Source organism: Taudactylus pleione, unplaced genomic scaffold, assembly GCF_031769625.1.
Source record: "Taudactylus pleione unplaced genomic scaffold, aTauple2 ptg000040l, whole genome shotgun sequence".
Taxonomy (NCBI): domain Eukaryota; kingdom Metazoa; phylum Chordata; class Amphibia; order Anura; family Myobatrachidae; genus Taudactylus; species Taudactylus pleione.
Window position 1 is genome coordinate 25546212 of NW_028284442.1, and position 24994 is coordinate 25571205.

The 24994-nt window shown below is 44.3% G+C and overlaps 1 protein-coding gene across 1 annotated transcript in view; it reads left to right on the forward strand.

The window, feature by feature from the left end:
* SERPINF1 (serpin family F member 1) overlaps nucleotides 1-24994 on the forward strand; it is a 75083-nt gene that overhangs the window by 22238 nt on the left and 27851 nt on the right. Inside the window, exons 2-4 of the mRNA XM_088454934.1 lie at nucleotides 20257-20342; nucleotides 21566-21746; nucleotides 23449-23604. Coding sequence (XP_088311060.1) covers nucleotides 20265-20342; nucleotides 21566-21746; nucleotides 23449-23604 — 415 coding nt within the window. The 5' untranslated portion in view covers nucleotides 20257-20264. The remainder of the gene's footprint in view (nucleotides 1-20256; nucleotides 20343-21565; nucleotides 21747-23448; nucleotides 23605-24994) is intronic.

A 24994-nucleotide genomic window follows, 5' to 3' on the forward strand; every position in this document is an offset into this window, starting at 1 on the left:
TACAGTCAAGGGTGCGCAGTTGTCTGCACAGCCGCCGGGTGTCTCTACACTCGGCGATGAGGTTACTGGGCTCCATGGTGTCGGTGTTCGACATGGTGGAATATGCCCAGTTTCACTCCAGACCTCTGCAGCACCTGATCCTGTCAAAGTGGAACGGGCTGCCTCAGTCTCTGAAGTCCCAGACGATTGTGTTCACCCCGGAGGTTCGCCTGTCCCTTGCTTGGTGGTTACAGATGACCCACCTCAGCGAGGGACGTCCGTTCTGGGTTCCAAATTGGGTCCTGTTGACAACGGACGCCAGTCTTCGGGGCTGGGGAGCAGTTTCGGGTCCACATCTGTTCCAGGACAGGTGGACGCCGACAGAAGCGGAGCTTCCAATCAATATCTTGGAACTCCGTGCGGTCTTCAATGCTCTCCAGCAGGCACATCGGTTTCTCCAGGGTCACCCGGTACAGGTCCAGTCGGACAACGCTACCACCGTGGCCTACATAAACAGGCAAGGAGGAACCCGAAGCCGGGCGGCTCTCGTAGAGGTGTTTCGGATCCTGGTTTGGGCGGAGCGCAATCTTCCGGCCATATCAGCGGTCTTCATCCCGGGAGTGCTCAATTGGGAGGCGGACTTTCTAAGTCGCCAGGACGTTCATCCGGGGGAATGGTCCCTGCACCTGGACGTTTTTCAACTACTGGTGGACAGATGGGGTCTTCCAGAGATCGACCTCATGGCGTCCCGGCACAACAACAAGTTGCCGGTGTACAGGTCTCGCACAAGAGACAAAGGGGCGTTTCTGGTGGATGCTCTGTCCGTCCGGTGGACGTTCCGGTTCGCATACCTGTTCCCTCCGGTCTCCCTTCTTCCACGGGTAATCCGGAAATTCAAACAGGAAGGAGGGACTCTCCTGTTGATAGCTCCCGCGTGGCCCAGACGGCACTGGTTCTCAGACCTTCAGGGTCTGTCCGTGGACAGTCCTCTGCGGTTGCCGCTACGACCGGACCTCCTGTCTCAGGGTCCTTGTCGTCACCCAGACCTGACTCGGCTGTCTTTGACGGCGTGGCTGTTGAGACGGCCATGCTGAGGTCCCGGGGGTTTTCCAGCTCTGTGGTGCGTACCATGTTGCGAGCTCGGAAACCGTCTTCCGCGAGGATATACCATCGCGTGTGGCATACGTTCTTCCAGTGGTGTCGACCGAGAGGTTATGCACCGCGGGAGTTTCGTCTGTTTCGGATTCTCGCCTTCCTGCAAGCGGGACTAGATCATGGGCTTCGCCTTGCTTCTTTGAAGGTACAGGTTTCGGCCCTGTCTGTCTGGTTTCACCGTAGGATTGCTACGATCCCGGATGTGCGCACCTTTATGCAAGGTGTTGTCCGCATTCAGCCGCCCTTTGTTCCACCTGTGGCGCCTTGGGATTTGGCTGTGGTCCTGAGGGCTCTCCAAGGACCGCCGTTTGAACCACTGGGATCAGTGGATCTTAAATGGCTAACAGCTAAGACTGTTTTCCTTCTGGCTATTGCTTCGGCCAGACGTGTTTCTGAGTTAGGGGCTCTATCTTGTAGACCCCCTTTCTTGGTTTTTCATGGGAACAGGGCAGTACTCCGCACTCGGCCCGAGTTTCTTCCCAAAGTTGTTTCCCAGTTTCATGTTAACGAGGAAATCGTTGTTCCGGCCTTTAACTCACCGGGTCTTTCCGTGGGTGAGGCCTCTTTGGATGTTGTGCGGGCCTTAAGGACTTATGTTGACCGCACTTCTTCGTTTAGGAAGTCGGACGCTTTGTTTGTCCTCTATGGCTTCCGTAAAAAGGGTTGGCCTGCTTCAAAGCAAACTTTGGCAGCCTGGATCCGTATGGCTATTTCTGAAGCTTATCTTCATGAAGGCCTGCCGGTTCCTCCTTCTGTGAAGGCTCATTCCACTAGGTCTGTGGGTCCTTCGTGGGCAGCTCAACGTGGTACCTCTGCAGTCCAGATCTGCAAGGCTGCTACGTGGTCCTCTGTCCATACCTTCGTGAGGTATTACAGGTTTGACACCTTCGCCTCTCAGGATGCTTCCTTCAGGCGGCAGATTCTCCTTTCAGCACAGGAGCGTCCCCACCCTTAAAGGATACTGCTTTGGGACATCCCCAAGGTATCCTGTGGATACCCTATGGACCCTGAAGTAGAAAATATGAGATATGGTAAGAACTTACCCTTGTTATCTCTATTTCTACGAAGTCCATAGGGTTCCACAGGACTCCCGCCCTGTCGCACCTGTGCTGCAGATGGGCTTTGCTCTGGTCACCGGTTTTCCGTCTCCCTCTGGTGAGAATGTGATTCTTGTATGTGTCCAGATCTTTGTTCTCTCTCTTCCTTCTCCTCCTCCGGCCTATGGCTTGGTAACTAACTGAGATGCCTTGGCTCGGGGGCGGGGTATAGGAGGGGGACCTAGTGCATCCTGGGAGGCTGAAAGCTTAACTCTTTGGTGCCCTGCGACTGACGTCACACCTATACCCCAAGGTATCCTGTGGAACCCTATGGACTTCGTAGAAATAGAGATAACAAGGGTAAGTTCTTACCATATCTCATATTATTAATAATCTTTCTTCCCCTCTACCGGCTGTTCTTCCAAGGACTCCTGAAGAAGGCCAAGGATGACCTAAGGCTTTCTCCCATGAAGGAGCTCAGATAGCAAAAAGCCAGTAGAAGCCTGTGGCAACTTATGAACAGTGATCAACAGTTAGGTTAATCATGCAGTTTTATCAGTTTGAATAAAATGTCTTAACATTGATTTTAGAGGGTGTATGAATGGTTTGATTTGATACTCCTTCTGCAGATAGATCACCTTCAAGAGCTTCAGGATCTCTTGTAGCAATTGGGAAATAAAATTAGTATTAAGAGTGCATAATAAAACACATCTATGCAAAGTACACAGGACAGGAGTGATGGAGAGCCAGGATGGAAACTTCTCCTGGTTGCCTTCAGAAGTTTCTCTTGTTTCCTAAGATGATATTTGGAGATGATATAGAATCCTACCTTCAAATGGATCGCCAATGCTCAGAATTACCCTAAAGACCCCTGGACTTTATAGTTTGCTCCTCTAATAATTGGAGAAGCCCAAGCAACATATGTGGTATTGTCCGCCAAGGACACTACCAACTATGAAATGGTAATGTCAGCTATCTGTAATGCTCTCAACCTTGATTCAGAGACTTACTGACAGTGATTTTGATCAAAGCATTGTAACCCTGCTGTTAGACTCTGGGCCTTGGTGCAGAAACTTGCAGACTCTGCAGTCAGGTGGCTCTGCCAGGAGCTCCATATGGCTGACCAGGTAGTGGAAACTATAATATAGGACTTGGCTTATTAGGTCCGGATTCATTGATTCATGACTTTCCTGGTGGTTATTTTAACAGATAACAGGAGGCCCTTATATTTGTTGGCCGACTTTGAGAGAAACTGGCATAAGAGATAGAAGGGCTAGAATTCCATTGCCCGGCTCACCAGTCCTATTCATCTCACTTACCTGTACAACAGGACTTCCACTGGGCTACGTCTGGATCAGTTGGGAGGTGTCTGGCCAGCATTTTTCAGAGTCCATTGCTGCCCAGCCATTGATCAGTCCTCTGGACCCAATTTGCTTGTCCTTTAGATGATGATGGTGCAGTGGTTCCACAAATGGACAATTCCTTTCATAGGAGTTAACAATAGCTCATGTTAGTCCACGCTTGTTGGGGATTCAGGCAATGGAGCAAATTGAAATTAAAGTAGTTAATGGCATTTTAGTCTCTAGCAATCTGCTAGTTATAAAGGGCTTACTTCCACCTGAGAGAGTCTCTCATTATTAGTTATGTCCGGAATTATCCAACTGCCCTAGTTTCCCTAACCATCATGGGAGGGTGGGAGATTGCCCATATTTACCAGCTTCTATTTTATTGGCACAAGACTGGCTGAGGTTCTTACACTCTGCGGAGATGATAGGGCAAGGGTTATAGTTGATGTGACAAAGGGCCTGATTCAGACCCGCTCGCAAGTGCATTGCGCTCGCAAGCGGGTCAATGGTGGCCCAGTGCGCACACGCGGTGTGTGCACTGCGTGTGCGCGAGCCCCGGAGCGAGCGCAAAAAGTAACTGCGATCCGTAGGCGATTGCAGTTGTGATTACATTTGCGTCCACTACGGCATCAGACCCATTGTGCTTAAAAGGGCTTTTGAAAATATTTGGCTATTGGTCAACTTTTGCAAAATGTGAAAGAACTAATTTAATTTAGCAGAATATTTTGTTACATAATGGACTGTGATGGGCCTGAGATGGGTCTGCGTAGTCACTGTGATCGCAGTCCCGATCGCAGTGGAGTCTGCACGCACGCGCACTTCGATGCATGCGCAGGCTGCAACAATCGCAGGTTTGAGCAGTAATGATTCAGGGTCTATGACACTATACTATGATTAGACATACCCTTACTCAGCCCTATAGGGAGAGCTAATGTGTAGATTGAGGGCCAGATTCAGACCCGGTTGCAAGCGCTGAACGCTCGCAACCGGGTCGATGGTGGCCCTGAGCGCATGCGCACAACGGAGCCGGCTCCATCGTGTGCATGCGTGAGACCCGGATAGCGGTGGGCAATCCTTCGCTCTGGGTCTCGCACCAAAGGGGGCGTGCTGTCGATGTTGAGTGACGGGCACGCCCCCTTTGGTGGGCGGGCCGGGGGGTGGCTGCCCAGACGGAGGCGTTCCCATGAGAACGCCTACCGTTTGGGGGCGGCCCCACTGACATCACAAGTGATGTCAGTGGGAGAGCTTTCGGCTCTGTTTGAGCCGAAAGATCTCTGGGGCTTGCGGCCATGAGACCCTACCACAAGGGTCTCGTCGCAAGCCCGATGTCGCGATGGTCTTGACCATCGCGACCATCATCCTGGCCGCTCGCATTAGCTGTGGGTGGCAACCCACAGCAATGCGAGCGGCCAGGAGGCCACTCCATAAAGAAAAAAAAAAAGACGCCCTGATTCAGAGCGAGCGCTCTGAATCAGGGCCTCAGTACGGATCGCAACTGTGATTGCAATAGCGATTACGCATGCAGTCTGGCACGGGACTCACCAATGTCTCAGAGCCGCAGCCTATTACATTTACCCCAATGTTTCCATACCTGGCCTTTTCCACTGCCTATAGCCATCCATAAAGTATAAGTGCTTACTGAGGAATATTGACAGGTGGAAGATACTTTGCGATCACTAATAGATGTTATTATATCTATAGATGAGTCTGTGGGTCACTTGTTTAAAATAATATATTTATTGAAATTAATCAGTTTACATTTAAATGTAGAAATATACTTGTTTAAATTATCAACCCAGTCAACTGTTGTATCTGTTACTAGCAGCGATTCACATTGTTCTGTGGGGTTGGGTATCCTGATGGCTGGAATTCTTGAAGAAGTCTGCTGTTGACGAAACGCGTTGGGTGCCTGCACCCCACCTGACTATATCCTCCATATATATGAAATAAGATAAGCTCTTCATTTTTTTACAAAGCTCTGTATTTATCTCTACATTTTATTTATTATTTTTATAGTATATATATTTTTTAAATAGTGTCATTCATGTCTTCCCATTCATGTTTTTATGTTGGTTGTTTCTATTAAATTTGTATTTTTATAACCTAATTTTTATGGTCTAGATCTATTTGTTAGACATATTTCTCACTTTATCTATTTAATCAGCGATTTTTGCACATTTTCTGCACTACAAAGCACTTTAAGGCGCTCTGACCTAACCAGGTTGAGCTGACACCCCGTTTGTGTGGGGGATAGGCTTTGATTCAATTGTATCATTCATTTATTGTAATTTAAGGTACATCACATACCGCTGGCGCTGTAAAAACCTTATAGACACATATCTGTATTTGAATTCATACTGTCATCTGGGATACAGGTGAAGAAAAGCAGGGCCGGATTCATGTTTGTGGGTGTGGAAGACCCTGTCCACCCCATTTTTCTCAAAACCACAGCAGTTAAAGTATAATTCAGCAATAATTCAGCAGTGGCCAATGTCCCCACCACCCACCCTGTCTCCAGCTCAGGGGCGCCGAGAGTGGAGGGAATGGGTACTAATCACCCAGGCCCGGGCTTGTTTGAGGGGCCCAGATCCGCTGCTGCCACACACTTCCTCTTACCTGTCAGTAGTGGGTCCAAGGAGACTGCTGCCACTAAGCCAATGGGGGGGGGCGGGGGGGTTCACTGCACCTCCCTTGTCGGCACGCAGCGTTGCAAAGGGTTTTCTCTAACCATGCCCCCCGAGTATAATTAGGCCGGGGCCGGCTCTCTACGGCCCTGCTCCAACTCAGGCAGCATTCTGCAATTTGAAGTATTCCAACTTACTGTCTCTCCACTACTAATTGCTATGTGATCCTGTGTCCTCCTAACCTGAAGGTAAAGGGCTGTCGCCCCCGAGGTGCTGGTACTATGTGTGGGGAAGCCCTGTGCGTGGGCCCCATGGCCAACTTCCCTGCTGCCCCATCAGTAATGCGGCAATGAAGTTCCCCCATACAAAACACCATGTGCAGAATGCAAAACACGGTGCTCCATTTGGCTGGCTTTGCAAAATGACACTACCCATCAGTATAAAAACAATTGTAAGCAAAATAAGCTGCAACATCTAACACTGGTGGCAAATAGTATAATAACTATAGATAAATGAGTCAGGGCTGACTCTAGGTGAAGCAGCGCTCTGTGCCAGTATCAGTCTTAACACCCTAGACCACAGGTTCTCAAACTCTGTCCTCAGGACCCCAAACAGTGCATGTTTTCCAAGTCTCCTCACAGAATCACAAGTGATATGATTAGGTCCACCTTTGGATCTTGTCAAATGTGTCAGTGAGTAATGAACACACCTGTGCACCTGCTGGGTGACCTTGAAAACATGAACTGTGTTGGGTCCTGAGGATAGAGTCTGAGAACCACTGCCCTAGACCATAGACCATGCCCCCTAGATGACATCATTTGAGGCTTTCCCGTAAGGCACACCTTCCGTTTTACATCATGCTGGGGGTGAATCCAGCACTCCGTCAGCAGCTGGGTTGCCCCCACCCGTCTCTCTGCACTGAATAGACGCCGTGCGCACGCGCAAGGCATCTATTCAGCTTCACCGGCACCGCTGCTCTCTGCTTAGCAAAGCAGAGCTGCGGTTGTGTGTCCTCCCGACCGCCCGCGGGACACTTCGGCCCGCTGGTGGAACAGCAGGACAGTGCTTGCTGAAATCGGTATGGTTTGTCAGGACTTGCGTCCTCTCTGGGGTGAACCCCTGTTCTACCGCACTGGTCGAACACCCCTGGAGCCGACCTGGAAACAAAAACTGTAAATTTGATGCCTTCAGATAAATGTATGTATATATAAATGTATATCTAAACCTAGCCAGATCTGTGCAGTAAACAAAATCACCATAATATAAACATATATATTTGAAAAAGTGAATAAATTTTTTTCCAATTCTTGACGGTTTAAATTATTCTTCGATCCTAAGAAAACACATCGTTTCCAAGCACAGTGTACTAGATCACTGTACAGAATTTAAGCAAATTCATGATCTACCACAGCTCTGGTGTGATAAATGTCCAACCACAGTCCTCTAAGGACTTAGCCCATAAAATATCCATCTATCCTTGGGCGGCCTTATGTCTGGTTCTAACCATGCTATTTTATGGACATAGGAGAAGGTCAGAGGAAGCAAGGGAGACATTTTAATGCTTGAGCGAGATTAAACAAAATAACAGCTGGAGGCACAGCAAAGAGAAGACTTGGACAGAGAGAGATGAAGCTGTTTTTCAAACTTAAGTTCCAAACACAAAGATGTATTGGGGTTGCAAGGAGGTGAAACCACCCGCCATCTGTGCATTTCTTCCCAAAGCTTGGTTGCTATTTTGATGATAGTCTTAATAGCATTTATATTTTGTTCAATGACCCATAATGGAAAGAGATAGAAGCATGTACACTGCAAAAGCGACCCCGCAGAATGATCTCCTTCACAGATAATTCCAGGCAGGTATTGAACCAGAGGGCGAACAACTAGCTCATTAATTAAAAGAATGGTACAATTTATTGCTTTAACACTAAATCTAGCAATGGCTTGTTACAACAATAGGTGGCAAGAACCCATGGCCCTTAATGGGCTGCCTGCTCTTTAACAGGGAGAAAAAGCAAGCTGCAACAGTGTGCTCAGAGTGGATTTATAAATCACCTATGAAAGCATCACTGTTTTTAATGAGCCCCACTGATAGGAAAAAATTTGCATAGGTCTTGAATATATGATTAGGAAGTATGTGTTCAGCATGTTAAAGGGAAGTGGTGCAAAGCACAAGGTGACTGTTGTTTGATGTTGATTTCCCAGCATGAATAGGTTTTGTTGTTTTTTTTTTTTCCCCGTTTTTAACCAGATTATTCATAAGAGACACACAGATCACAAATCTCTACACCTGCTGTTAGAATCACTGAGATAGGTTGCCGGCAGGCCCCAAGGAATTCTACAAGATTGCATATATTAAATATTTTATTTGTGTTGTAACATTTACCATTGCTTAGCAGGAAACTTTATAAAGAAGAATGACTCTTACCTGCAGAATAGCTTGCAGCAAATAACATGTTTTGTTGCTAATTTCTTTTTTTTTTGTGCAAAGTTGTGTATTGCTGCACTAATCCTGAAACTAAAACAAAAGAAAGAACTGTAGATTCATGATACACTTAATATTAGTATATAATCTGATTTTTTAAAGTGTTACTTTTGAAACTGTTTATCTAAGTATATAGCATAACATTTCCCATCATTCAATGGTTTCAGGGATGTGCTACCAAACTGTAGCCTCTTCTTCTTTACCTACTGTATCCAAAATGTACTTCAAGAAATTATTTGAATACTCCATATAATATACAATACATGTGCACCACTGATTTTCCAGCAATTTATGGTCCGGCACCTCTTTTAATCCGGCAAATTTTCCGCGTGTGGCCACAGGTGGTGCTGAGTCGGTGCTTACAGTTATTATCCCTAGTTTTGGCTTCCAAGTACAGTGCAAATGTCTGTGGTGGTGTAAAGCACAAACACAAGTCCATAGCGATGCAGGAAAATTTTGAAAAGTTGATAAAATGTGACCGCGGTGTTTCGGTGCAGAAGCTGTGTGATACGTATGGTATTGGTTCATCAACTGTGTATATCATTTAACGTGACCACTGTGAGTCCTGCAAATCTGAATCCGGCACAGTTCTGTAACCAAGGGTGCCGGAAAATCGGTGGAGTACCAGCATTAAATAAAGGTTGTGGTATGATATGTCGACAGTCATAATATCAACATTCATCAAGTTGACATTCATCATGTAGACGGTGATGAAATGTTTACATATCATCCCTAGTGGCCCAGCGGTGACTTCTGCAGCAAGTCCAGTGTGGTTTCCGAGTGTCGGTGGTCATGTGAGTGTGACTTCAGGGTTAGAGCTGTGATCCTCTGGCATTACGATGAGTATTTCTACCCTATACCTAATTCCTACTCCTCCCTCTAGTGCCTAATCCTAAAAAACCCTGCAGTCTAATCCTAACCTCCCCTGCAGCCTAATCCTGACCTTCGTGTCCGTAAGCCTAACCCTAATAACAACATTGTCTAATATCAACATTCTGACAATGTCGACATTTCACATGTCGACATTCTGAGAATGTCAAACATTGCCTGACATTATTATAACAATGTTAAAATCATAACTGTCAACATTGTCATTGTCGGCCTTTTGACTACATCCCTTAAATTATTCTCACTAAGTAGACAAGATTTAAGGTTGCAGCTGTGTTGGTGCACTTTACATTTGTTTCCTTCAGGACAGTGGCGTTTCTAGAGAGGAGGGGGCCCGTGTGCAGTCTCCAACACGGGCCCCCTCCTCTACACCTGGCTGCGCACTGAGCTGTGCACGGCCAGCGCCGTAGTTATAGACTCTGGGCACTAGAGTGTGCCCAGGGTCTATAATGTATGCACAGGTCACCGGGAAAATGGCCACGGCAGCCATTTTCCCTGTACTGTGCATGCGCAAATGATGGGAAAATGGGCGCCGCTGCCATTTTCCAGTCGTTTTACATCGCCGGATCCCGGTAACATCGCAGCCTCACGCACACTTGCACAAGCACTGACCTTACTGAGGAATTGCTAACCTCATCGCACGCTGAGTACACAAGCTGCGTATATGACATTGCAGAGGATAATTTATGCACGCCCCTACAACGGCGTTCAACACACTGACGCACCTGCATTTCACCGACCCCCCCCCAATCACCACCCCCAAATGGAACTTCCTGTCAATCACTCTGTGATAGCATTGGGGTGTTCGCGCACTGTGATGCATATGCAGATAGCAACAATCGCCCAATTGCGTGCGTAATCGCAGTTGCGATCATTCCTGAATCAGGCCCTATATGCTGATCTCCTAATCAAATTAATAAATCCCTGTATCCTTCTTTGGTCTCTTTTTAATTTATATTTTAAGGCAAACAAGTAAAGCTCTGTGTTGAGGAGTTTCTGTAGGGAAGCTGGCTCAGAGGTAAATAAAATAAACCAATATCATGCAAACTGTCTCTGTAGTGGAGGCTGGCTCTACATTAACTTTTGACATGGTATTTTCCTATGTGTGCTGTTCATGAATGGATGGAAATTGGCATTCAATAATGCAGGCACCCACAGCTCCGGCAGCCTTTCCAAATCCTCCCCCGCTGGGTGACGAGATCTCCTAACCCTGTCCCTCCAAACTACAGCCATGGGCTATCTTTTCTGCAGGGACTGGACAGCGAGTATACACTACTGCATATACATAGTAACATATTTATACAGTGATAGTCTCGAGTCAGTCCAGTCAGGACTCATAGGAGAGTGACACTGCCACTGCTGCTGCTGTGTCACAGCTGACACTGATAGTGAAGCAGCGACACGTGTGTGTCTGTGCTGCTGTGTGAGTGGTCGCTGCTGCTGCAGGATGAGGGCTGCACACTTATTGGCCTAGAGAGTTGAGGGAGTTAGTAACCATCGATGTGAAATGTCCATCCCTACTTCTACTAGCTGGGTCAGGGTTGCCATGATAATCTCCCCTGTCTTCTGCTGCAGCTCCTCTGCGGCTGTAGCTTGGGAAGCAGGGGCACCACTGTGTGATACAGCACAACGGAGGGGTATCACAGATGACTACACGCAGGGCCGGTGCTACCATTAGGCAGCTTTAGGCAGCTGTATAAGGGCACCGGCCCCTGGAGGGCACCACTGAATCAATCAGGAAACTGAAGGATGTCTCTGTATGAGACATCCCCCTTTACAGTGCACTGGCGGCAGCTGCTGGTCTGATCAGTGGTCAAAGTGGGGCGGTATACCGCAGAAGAGAATGTACCAGTGCTGGGATCGAGTATGGGATCCCAGCGCTGGAACAGCAGCGGCATTGTGTATAGATGTGTCCCACTGGAAACACATCTCAATTGGGGGCGTCGTTGGCACATAGCTGGGACGTAGCATCGGGTCCCAGCTACACTGCAGTTTAAAGTAAGCACTGGACCGAAGCCAATCGCAGCTTGTGGACCGCCAGCCAATGAGAAGCTGCCAAGTGGCAGCTTCTCATTGGCTTGCGGCCGGCGCTGGATTTAAAAAGCCTTCCCTTTTTTAATTGGCAGTCTGAGCCGGTCCGTGAGCCAGGATTGGCTATCGGTCAGTCCTGTCTGTAAACTGCAGTGCAGCAGCAATTAGGAGTAGGACCCAATGCTCCCGCTGACTCCATTCCAGGTCAGAGAGACAGGTCAGAGGGAATTAGAGAGAGGTGTGAGAGAGGTAATAGAGAGAGGGGCAGATAGAGTGAAGGAATCATTTAGTGGTGTAGAGGGCAAGAGTGTGAAGGAATCAGCTAGTGAGAAGGGCTGGGGGTGAGAGAGGGTAGCATATATAGTAGTATATACACACACACACACACACACACACACACACACACACACACACACACACACACACACACACACACGTGACCACCTCTATCCCCCTCTGGGAGTGGGGGTGCTAGGCTGAAGCTTTGCATAGGGTGCCAACAGACCTTGCACCGGCCCTGACTACACGTCTGTTCTTTTACTAATCTGTTTTGAATAGTATTGCCGGGCACCAGCCTCGATCTCTGCATGTTCAAGTAATCCTTGTCTGTCACTTGTACTGACCTTTGCTTGTTACTGTTTATCCTTGCTGCCACCTGCCTTGACCTTAATGTATGACCCGTATGATTCTGTTAACCATCAGCCCTGACTTTGAATAGTACCTTTACTCCTTGCCATTGTGTGTTCTTTGTCTTACTTCCTGTATACCTGGCCATATACCACCATTTACTACACAGGGTAAATTTTCTTCATAAATACCAGTATTTTTATAAATCTATACTATTGTACATAAGACATGGAGGTAATTGAGCACCGGTGAGTACATAGCGCTCTTTGGGAAATAGCAGCATCTATAGGTGAATACCAGATGCAAGTTTATATGTTTACTAGAATATGGTGACAAACATTACACTACCATCCCAGTTCCCGGACCATCACTTTGGATATGGACTTTGCTAATCCCTGGATACAGACATTTCTTGCTACATCTCTGATCTTGTTCCTCACGATTGCTATCATTCAGGCCAAGATTCCCTTGTATGCAGGTAGTATCTGACAAAATATATGACCATAATGGTTTTCTCAGGAGCAATGGCCAATGCCCCCAATGCTTATCCTATTCTGCAGGACATACAGGAAATAAAAGCAGAGATGTCCACAATGCAGCTTCAATTTAATCATCTAAAGACTGCAAGGAACATTACCATGCCAACTGTCTAGGCACCATCTCCACCTGCTGCATCCATGCTATGTTCTATTTTGTATCCAGAAACATTGGTGGTAATGCTCTAAAACCAATGCCATAAATTCCTGATTTAATGTGGGAATGATTCTGAAACTGCTAAAAGGAAATGCTCTTACTAAGGTCACCCAATGCTTGGAACATAGAGATCCCATCTTGAACTCTCTGCCCTCTTTTCTACAGGCATTAGCTTGTTCATTTGATACCCCTCATTTTGTGTGCACTGCAGAGCTCACTATATGACACACCACAATGTAATTGTTCTGTATCTGTATTTTGTTGATGGATGGACGGTATTTACTGGAATGTGACCACTTGTCATCAAGAGTTTTGTTGCAGTCTGCAAGACGATATCAACCAAACTAGGCACGGGTGGATCCAAACGTGCACTACCATTGATAGTCAAACTTTATCCATTCACCAGTTATGTTTTGACAGAACATTATTATTTATATCCTAACAACAAGGGCTAATTACTGAATGAACTTTGGGTCACAAATTCCAATAAGGGGACGACAGCTTATATTGTAGTAGTATTAGTAATCTCCTCCAGGAGTGTGCCCTTCATAAAAGATCCAGAAAGTCAGCAGTAAACAAGCAGACCCAAGCTTTATATAGGGTGGATGTCAAGGTCACTCTAATACTTCCCCTTCAAGGGTACTTAGTCTGATTTCTGCTGCACCCATAGCCAACGTTTATGTCTCATTACCTCTACAGATTAAAGTACTTAATAAAATCTTCAACATGCCAGCTCTGATAAAATTGTTGGAAATGTTGTGTATGAGGTCTCTGGACACATTACTATCCAATGGACTTTTAACAGCAAGCAAATACTGTTTGTCCAAATGTATGTTCTGTTGTTATCAGAATTGAAACTATTAAGAAAATAATTGGATATATATCTTAAAAAAATTGGTTTTATTTGGCATTCCAACTCTCCCGGAGGAGTTACTATATATTTTGTGGGCAAGAAAGATGGCTCCCACGACTTTATATTAACTATAGTGCTTAAACTAAAACACATATGCAACCAATATCATTCCACAATTAATTGACAAATTATACACCGCTATTTTAACAAAACAAGACTCTGGAAAGGCATATAATCTGATCAGTGTAAGGTAGGACGATGAGTGGAAGCCTGCATTTATAACCTGATATGGGCGTTTTGAATATGTAGTTATGTCTATTGGTCTTTTTGATGTTCAAGTCATCTTCCAACATTGCATCAATGATGTGTTTAAAGATTTAATATATCAAATTTGTGTATGTCTACAAAAGTGAGATTAGGATATATCCCAAAGAGTTACAAACATACACAGCGCTTCTCTGTACTCTGATTATTTGTGCATAACCTTGGCTATCCCTTACTATAAAAATAGTATTTTTGTGACTGTGACAATATTATATTTATAATGGGTATTTATCAACTCTTGAAGAGAGTTAAAATTGTGAGAGATAGGAGGGTTATGTAATAGGTGCCGATTTCATGGCGTCGTCTTTTCTGCGAGATTATGGCTAAATTTAAAGAAGCAATCACTTGCAAGACTGGTTCAGCCTTTTTAACTGATTGCTTCTTTAAATGTAGCTGCAATCTTGCAAAAAAAAGCTGGCTCTATGAAATCGGCACCTATTACATAACCCCCATAAAGTATCAACCAATCAGCTCCTGTCATTTTTCAAACACAGGCTGTAATATGACAAAAGCTGATTGTGAGATATAAAGTACTAATTAATTTTATCTCTCTCCAAGTTTTGATAAATACCCCTCATGTGTGGTATGGAATTAAACTATAAGCTCCAATGGGGGTTCCAGTAGGGACTGATTTCCATTATTGCATATTGCGCTGTGTAATACAGTGATGTTATGTAAGTAAACAATATAATAATAATTTAACTCCACTGAAACAAATTTGGAGTTTTTTGGGGGCACATGTCCTTTAACTTATTGAACACCACTCACCTGGTCAGTACCACATACGTCAGTATCCCCTTCAGGTCTGTTTTAAATTCCTCAGTAATGAAAATCAACTCAAGTGGTGACTTCTAATTCTCTCATCTCATTTGTCCAGTATAAGCAGGCAACCAAATGTTAAACCTTGGTGAATAGAAAACTGGGCGACAGTTTATAACATCTTGCAAATAAGGTGTGGAATAGGATTTATTTCAAATCAGGCGAACTCGTAAAAGTTCTCTTAGCTAATAGTGCCAAGTATCAGGATGCAGATGATGCTTGGGTTTTAGCTGGATGTTTATCAAGCAGTGATAACCCCTCCAATTTACCTGCTGGTCGGAAGCACAAAGGTAGAGGAGACCAGCACCATGGAAGGGGAGGGCGGTACCATCCGGGAGAAGTAGGCAGTGCAGGGGCTATGCACATTATAGCAATAGGCTGCACTGCAACAGCCCCTGCACTGCAGAGGAGTAATGTGTGGTCTTTTTACTTAAAGACAGCACATTACACCTTCTCCTCCTACAGGGGCTGTGCAGCCTATTGTTATAATACATAGTCCCTGACTGTCCGCAGCCGCTTCTCCATTGGCGCCTCTCAAATGTTTTGGAGGGGGTGAGCCGCCCCCTTGCCCCCCTGTTCCGACACCTATGGCGATGTTTAAACTATATGTTTAAGCCAATTCTTTCACAATTTTAGATGAAAACAATGCCATCTCAGGAATAAGTTATATATACCTACCAGTCCCGCGGCTATTTGTGAACTTCAAAATATGCACTCGTGTACCACTTTCCACCTCATACACATGCAGTATAGAATTCAGTTGAAATAATTATTGGGCATGTGCTGCCCTATCGGCCCAGGCATGCACAGTACCACTTAAATTACATGGCATGCGAGGCCTTACTGGCTGGCACATGCATGGCCTTCTGGGCTGCATATGCAGAGTAGGGTGATTACCATGGAGCCTTTAGCTAATGGTCTACTCTCCTGGTGAAGGCTCTTTTATGGCCTCCAATATGTGTAGTGTCTTTATTTACTTAGGTTAAGATGTTGATACCTGAAAGGCATTATAAGAGTTTAGTGATGACCTAGGCACAAGGTAAGCCATCATACTTAAGCAGCTAATAACCTGTGACTTGCTATAATCTTTGATATTTTATCAAATCAGCAGCAAGGCAACACTTGGCCGGCTTGCATATCTTTCTCTCACTACTTAGGGTAACAGGGAGACAATACTTCCTTGTACAGTTTTTCCTCTACACTTTATTTCAGGGAAATATGTTGGTGCAATTAATCTACTATGCATTGGGAAATTGCACAAGACAGCAATGTGTAATTCAATGCTGTATACCTATTTGATGTCAGACACATGATAAACATAAATATGTCGATTTCACAGAGATGAAGCAGAGCATGAAGGATATCCATGGGTCATTGCCATTCTCAGTTCCCTGGAGACAACTAATGTCCTATAGTATTAGTACAGAAGTCAAACACTAGCATGTACTGTTTAAGAGTATTTTCTGCTACCGGGTTCATTAATTTCTACAGGGCTTATTTTTCTCAATTTTTACTTTTTTCATCTGAAAGTGCAAACATTTAAAAATGGTCCCTGTGAAATACAGCTACATCTGCTCACTGACGTATACCCCAAAGGAAGAGAATAGAGGCAGATATTGAGATATGTGTTACGCACTGTCAGTCACCCATTATTCTATATATAGCTTCATTATTTAGACATATCAGTAACTTTCTTCAAAGTATTCACCCCATGACAATTTTGACAGCATCAACCTAATAAATAACCAATATCAGCTCATATGATCACATTTCTGCTCACTTAGGGAAACATTAGTGAAATGGTGATATTTTACTCCTTGTTTCTGGAGGCTGAAAAAAAATCCATGGTTGAATTATCTGAATAGTACTAAACTAAATTATTTTAGAAAATACTCATTATAATACAACCCCAGAAATGAAACATTTGCCAATACACCCTCTAGCATGCGGTGATGAGATGCATCACTCTGAAATGAGTATTGATCTCGCCTCACAAAAATATTTAGGCTTTTCTATGTTAACCACATTCATCCAACATTCACAGACCTTGTTGGAAAAAGGAAATTTAAATACCTCCAAATCCAACTGTTTTGAAGTTGAACCCAAAAGGGGTGTGACAAGGGCCAAATTTACATAATTATAGCCTGTATTGTAGGCATGCAAAGTGTCCAGGAGATACTGTAGTTTGGAGTGTGATAACTGGGCTGGATCACCCCAAAACTATCATCTGGAGCCTTTCTATAGCAACATTCGGGTTGAATCCATTTTTCTGGACAATGAATATAATACTTACTGGGACATACACCCTGCTTTCCTCTTTGTTTAGGAGATAGATACCACTAAGAGAGCTTTTCAATAAATGGACTCTTTCTTACTATAAGGAACCAGCTATTTGGATTTATCTTCTGTGTTACAACCCAATGTCAATAAGGAAACTGTGATATTGTGAAGGACTGCTATTCCCGGCATAATAAAGCGGGGGACAGGGCCGCAATGAGATGATTCAACCACAATCACAAGATCAATTCTCATGGACCACCCACTTGACACAGGAGTGGGCAGTGTGCAGGAGACTGACCTACAATAACTGGAGTCTGGGAGAGTCAACCAAAATTCAGGAGTCTCCCGGAGTAGGCAAGTAAGCTGTAGTCTCTCCACATATCATGATGCTGCCCCTATCCACATGTACACAATAAGATCAGTAAACCTGTCTCCTGAACTTACCTCCTGAAATAATATGTGCTGCTGTCAGGGCTGCCATCAGAAATTGTGGGGCCCAGTGCTGACAAAGTAGACAGGGCCCCCCTGGGGAGTGGGAGGGGATGGATTTATATATATATATATATATATAGTGAAGTTGTGTTTAGGGACAGCGCACAAATGTAGTGGTTCCCTCAATGGGATGTGTATAGAGGTGATATAAGTGTAGTGAAAATATGGGGTATGAAATACAAGTCACTGATCCTTCATTAAAGGGGCCAGCAGTCTTCTTAGTGTTCCATTATAGCGTAGTAATATACTACGCTATATTACTTTCTCTTTCCCTGGCTTGAACGAGCCCTCTTCAAAGGTGTTCCAGTAGATGACATCCCATTTACCCATCCACATTTGAATCATATCACTGGAACCCAGATAAGCTTTAAAGTTCTTTCGCTTGGTACGCACATTCATTTTGAGCACCAATTATCACTATACCGAATATACTACACTATCAGGTGCATGTCTTTTTTAACCCCCTTTTTCATATGTGTATATATATATATATATATATATAAATAAGCCAGATGAAAGTAAAGTAGATGAAAGTAAAGTAGGGAGAAGCACAAGAGGGTAGAGGGCCCTGCTCATAAAAGCTTACACTTCCGCATCTCTTTTCATTTGCTGCACTTAAAACCTTTATTTATGCTAATATAAACGTCTCACAAATTCATGTGCTCCCATACATAAAGAGGGAGAGCATTGGTTTGTGATTTTCACGCAGAATAAAAGATAAGTATATATCTCTTCTATTATTTAGCTGAAACCACACACTTAGGCCCTCATTCAGACCTGCTCGCAAGCGGGTCGATGGTGGGGCACTGCGCACGCGCAAGCCCCAGAGCGAGAGAGAAATTCACTCGCTCCGGGGCTTGCTACAAACGGGGTGGCTGTCGATGTTCATCGACAGCTCACCCCGTTTTGTAGGCGGGGAGGGGGAGTGGCTGGACAAACAGAGGCATTCCTGAAGGAACGCCGGCCGTTTGTGGGCGGCCCTACTGACATCACTCGTGATGTCAGTAGTGAGCTTCCTGCTCTATTATAGCAGGAAGCTCACTGGGGCTTGCGGCAGATGGGACTCTACCACAAGGGTCTCGTCGGAAGCCCGATGGTCGCGACCATCACCTGGCCGCTCGCAAAAGCTGTGGGTGGTCACCCATAGCTCAGTGAGCGGCCAGGAGGCCGGCTAAAAAAAAAAAGCGTCCACCTTCACTCAGAGCGGCCACCCTCATTCAGAGCGAGCGCTCGCTTTTTGCGAGTGGCTCTAAATGAGGTCCTTACTCTTTCCGTATTTCCTTGTCTATGGAATATCTGTGTTCTCATATCAAACATTGTGTTGGTTTTATTCAATTGGTTTTGTGCTTTTCTTGGCTGTTTACACTACTCATTTCCTGCAGGAAATAAAAGATCAATGTATCTTTCTTTTCACCTCTGCGAAGCTGCCAAACCGTTCAGACTAATTCCTCTGCTATCACATTACCAAAGCGTAGCATTCAGACAGAGCAAAATGTTCCAGTGCGAGAGTAAAATCTCAATTTGAAACTTCAAAAAATTTATATAACTCTGGTCCATGTTTCCTGTACTCACATGCCCATCACACTCCTATTAAAGTAAAACATTACCACTCTCACAACCAGTAACAGTGTCTCTGTGACTGGTTTGGAGTGCCTGGGATTTCTATGTCTGACTATTGGGGAGTAAATATTTCCCAAACCAAAGGAGCTTGCAGTTTTACCACTACATTAGATTTGGAAGAAGGGATAAATATTTTTCATAGAATAGTCATTTAAAAAATAAAAAACCTCCCTCCTTCCACATTATCATGGTTTTCAAAATGTCTGCATTAAACAGATCCCGGCATCCAGCCTTTCATTTTGCTTTCTATGACAGCTACAGTATCTAATCCAAGCAATTAGGATTTATATAATGACTACAATTAGTTACTTAAGCTGGGTACACCCTGGAGCGATGTCGGGCCGATATGCCATTTCGTAACACCATATCGCCTACATCAGTGACGTGCGATGAGGTTAATAGCTGGGGAGGCACACATGCATAACAACAGTTTTTATATCAAAACTCTTGAGCACGACAGGGAGTATGACAGGGGTGGGAGTATGATAGGGGAGGCTCTGCTTCCCCTGGCCGCACCCCCCTGGCCTACATCGCCCAGTGTATAAGTGTGTACGCATGATTGCGTGCTCCTGGTGCAATCGCTAGCAATTTTGGGCCTATCTTGCAGTGTGCACGGCAAACCAGACGACAAACGATATGTCGGATCGATTTGACATCACCTTCATCCTAATGACGGTTGTTCTATTGTGTACAGGAGAAACGATAATTCACTAGCGACCAATCTATAAGATATATTGTTTGGTCATTCACAAGATTGCAGTGTGTGTACACTCAATATCGCTTATTCTGAGCTCAAGGGAAATCGTCTGTAAAGTCTGAACGACTGCTGATCGCTCCATTGTGTACGCAGCCTTAGGGTAATGTATTTGTGATGAAGAGGGCCAGTGAAAGGAAATGAAGAGGTACAGCAAAGACTACAAACCTGACTAAGATTGATCACATTCTGTTTGTGCTTGTTTATTATTGCAAGGTCTCTAAACACTTTCTACTTTTAATGTTTTAACAGGTCTCACTATGAAAAAGTACTTAGTTGTCATTCTTGCCGCAGCTATTTTCTCCATCACCAGCTCTCAAGATGCTGCAGAGGAGGAGGTGAGATACTCACATCTCCAACCAATAAATATTTTCTATCTCAGGATTGTAAACAAAGAGATATCAGTGAATGTGTAAGAAATCACAGATGTGTGCAGGGGGAGAGGGGGTGTCACATGAGTGCTATTAATGCTAAGAGAAAAATGCAGAACTGTACAGCTATTTGACACTTGGTTTCTTAAAAAGGGTCTCAAAACTCTCAATTTTTTTTAATTCAATAAAAAAAAAAAAAAATAGAGTGTTCGGGTCAAGGTCACAAATTAGACATTTGAAACACCTCTAAATTTGAAGTTTTATCTTTTAAGCTATGTACGCACTAGACCAGGGCTTCCCAACCACGGTCCTAGGATAGCCATAGTTGAGCACATGTGACTTAATCAGTACCTCATTTATTTTGATTTAACCATTTGTGCTTTAGCATGGATTTCACTAATACCAGGACTGCTCATGAGCCTCGAGGACCGAGGATGGGAATCACTGCACTAGACGATATATTGGTCAATTTGTCATTTTGAGGCAATTTGGAACGATGATTTGTCCAGTGTGTATGCACTTTAGCGCACATCTGTGCGTTGTTCGGCGCATCTTAAGATCCGGCGACCGACACAATGGTTCTGGATACGGCGGGTGAACAATATATTGGGCAGTCATGCACCTGACCGTGCAGTGAGTACGGACCGCCCATTATATCGTGCCTTCACATCTGCAGTCACTGGGTACACACATACCCCGAGCCGGAAAGTGTGTAACTATCCGGCATTAGTCTAACTAGAAAATACAAGGTGCTAAATATATGATGTACAAAGCTAAAATGGTGCAACAAATACTGCAAAAAGAATGCAAAAATGTAGAGTATGTACCAGGTGGTGAATAAATTAGTGGTGGGATATGTGGACTAATCTGGTTTACGACAAAGATAAAAAAAAACAGCGAGGACCTGCAAGTTAACAAGTGTATAAATGTCAAAACAGACTGCTTATTACTGGTCAACAAGTGATCAAGCATCTAACCAGTATACTGTCCATAAAATAACCAGGTAAAAAAAAAAAAGATTCAAATAAAAAACAAGGCATGCTTTAGTTTTCTACTCCATGTGCTGTTTTTGTAATTGGTCTAAAAATAAACTTCTGCCAACATTCTCCTTTCCTAATATAGAAGCTTAAAGTACAACATACAAAGTGATTTGCCTGGAATTTTATGTTCTCTCCTGTGTTTTTCCTTAGGTCCCCACCACTGCTGTAGAAGAAGAGGACCCATTCTACAAGAGTCCACTAAACAAGCTCGCATCCTCTGCATCCAACTTTGGCTATGACCTTTTCCGTGCGCAAGCAAACAAGTATCCAACCAGCAATATTTTTTTGTCACCACTGACCATCGCCACTGCTCTCTCCAGTCTTTCCTTGGGTGAGTATGTAGAGAAACTCTTAGCTTTACGGGTTGGGAGTGAGTTCATCTTAATCATATTGCCAGCATAATGGCCAGGAATCCCTCTTCATATACACATAATATACATATATAACCTAAACTCAAACATAGGTTTTATTTATGTATTTAGAAGGTTTGATATATCTCATTGTAAACAACAAGATAGAGAGAAAGGGGTTGTCATATCATGGCACCCAAATAAAACACAACTTTTAATAAATAGTTTACAAACATTGGGACGTAGGCACAGTGCCACTTGGATGCATGCGCACAACTTCAAACATCGGTCAACTGCGTTATTAATGGAATTGCGTTCAGTTAGCGTGCACCTTTGAATTGGGTTCTTTATGTATTGTTTTACCTTTCTGTAAATGTCATAACAAGTCTGGTTTTTGAGAAGAAGTAGATTACACTTTATGGGGCCTATTGATAAAAAATATGAACAGATTTGCGATAATTAACAAACGATATCACATGTCGTTAGTTAACATTATTGTTTGAATGTATCATTAAAACTAGCACATGGCGAAAACCTGCAGCCCAAGCAACTTTTTACATTGCATTATCTGTCATGTATCACAGATATTAACTTACATATTAGGATTGTATGTCTTGCTTTTTATTAGTATACGATCAAAAATGTTCTCCTCTACTACAAGTTTCTTTCCTTCACATTTACACACACAAGGATGAGTAGTAACCACTGTAAAGGTGCCCACATACATACCGATGTACTCACGATACGATTTTATGGCCAATTTCCTCATGAACTTTCACGGGAGCTCCCTTGCCGTCGTGATCACGATTTGGAGTTAAAAATGTCCAATCTGACTAAAGATCTATCTTGCAGCCAATGCATTGTATCCCAGATTGGCTAATCTGCCCTGCAGCACGGCAGATCAGAAGATGCGATGTACGACGAGCGGGGACGCACATCGGCATCGTGCTCGTGAGTATAAACTCACGATTTGAACTTTTTTTACCCGATTCGTCGTCACGATTCGACGAAATCGGCCAAATCGTTTAAAATGTCGCTATGTGTGTGGGCACCTTGAGAGGAAAATCTGAAACATCTTCCTACCCAGCAAAAGATAGCTAAAGCATGCTAATAACACAAGCCATAGATGACGCTGGTCAACACACACAATCTTAGAATATGATGACGTTTTTGTAACACAATAAATTGCAATAATATACGATTACCATTCATTTTATTAGCAAATCGTTATTCTACGATGGTTTTTTTTTCAGGAGAGAGTCTTCATCAATAGCAAAAATACTTATTTTTATTAAAATATTGAGCTAGATTTAATTTTCGCAATATTTTGACGTTAAGCAACAGACCTATATGTCATATTTATACATTTGGTAAATATTTTGTTCTCGTTTCAAACAGAAAGATGTTTAACAATGTATTTATTTAAAAAAAAAAAACATGTTTACAATGAAATGTCATAGAAATGAAGGGCACCACTTTTCTTCTTATTTAATCAAATTTCTTGTGGAAATTCAAAATGTTAAACTTTAATTTGATCAATTTCACTATAATCAGCTATGTACAACGACCATGATTTGGAAGTACATTTTAGGCCCAAAATCTGCCAAGTCCTGCATCAAACAATTGTTTTTTTCATAACTGTTTATAACTATATAATAATTTATGTTTTTGTAATGTCTGCAGGTAGTGGACAGAGGACTGAATCGTTAATACATCGTACCCTCTACTATGACCTGTTAAATAACCCAGAGGTCCATGCCACTTATAAAGAGCTGCTAGCAAGCCTTTCTTCACAAGACAAAGGACTCAAAAGCGCATCTCGAATCATACTGGAGAGAAGTAAACTGTTAATTCCCGTTTCACAAATCCGTATTCTAACAATAGCAGCCCATGAACTGTGAACACATTCACTGGCTAATAGAATAGAAAGGGTTGCTATCATCACTCAATTTACTGACAGTCAGATATAAGACAATTGGGCTCTATTTACTACAATCCGCATATTGAATGCAGATTGTAGTGTGATATTATCGACTGAATTCGCATTACGAATTCAGGCAATATCACAGGGATTTACTACAAATCCCTTGCAGGGACAGAGCTTGCAAGAAAGCTGTGACCCTGCGAATCCCCTCCACACACTAGTCACGGTATTTTCGCAAAAAAATATTGTGACAAAGTGCCCACGCATGCGCCGACCCCCCTCCCTTAATTACACTTACCTGCATGATCCGGGCCTCCGATGATGTCCTCCGGTCAGGTGATATCCCATACTGCACTGGGACCCGATCAAATGATGACCGGGCCGCAGTGCTGCATGGGAGTTCAGCTGACCGGAGGGAGGACATCACCCGGAGCCCCGACCACCGGTCCCTGGAGTCAGGTAAGCGAATTTTTTCTTTTACAAATTTTTTTTTTACACGGTATCAGCTTGCGGTCTGTTTAGACCACACAGCTGATCACTGGGACCGGATCCGGGCTCTGCTCTACCTTTTAGAGCAGAGTAGGAGTCTGGTAACCGGGGGAGACCCTGGATAACGCCACCTCCCAGGGGCGTATCTACCCATTGGCCAGGATGGCACTCGCCAGGGGCGCCGACCAAAGGGGGGGGGCGCCACCCGGCAGTGCCACCAGTAGCCAAGGGGTGGAGAAGTCCCTCGGCCCCACAAGTGTAGGGCAGACCGCAGTGAGAGCGGACTACCCTACACAGTTTACAAACACACATCTGCCAGCGGCGGCTGTGTGTTTGTAATAGCAGCCAGCTAATGAGAGTCTGCCTGACTCTCATTAGCTGCTGCGTCGTCCGCGGAGGGAGCCGGCTGGAGATCACTAATGGGCTCCGTCTTCCAGCTCCCTCTGCAGGCATGTGATGGGAGAGACGTCATGACGTATGATGTCTCTCCCATGCAAGAGAAGAGCGGGCGGGACTGAGCGGACAGCGGCGGTCGCGTCAGGAGCGAGGATCAGGTAAGTGTAACCTTTACACCACTGTATTATAAATAAAGGAGAGGTTCCAAAAGAAATTTGGGCGACACTAAAAGTATGTGAACCTGTATTGTATTGGTATAAACTCTGATCCACCTTCTACACATACTTGCAGACTTACTGGTTGCCTGGTCAGCACAGTAGGGGGTGCAACAGCTGCATAGGTGGGAGGCGCGGTAGGGGGCCCGATTGCGTCATCGTGGCCCCATCCCCTGCTATACAAGGCCAATATTAGGCAATGTAC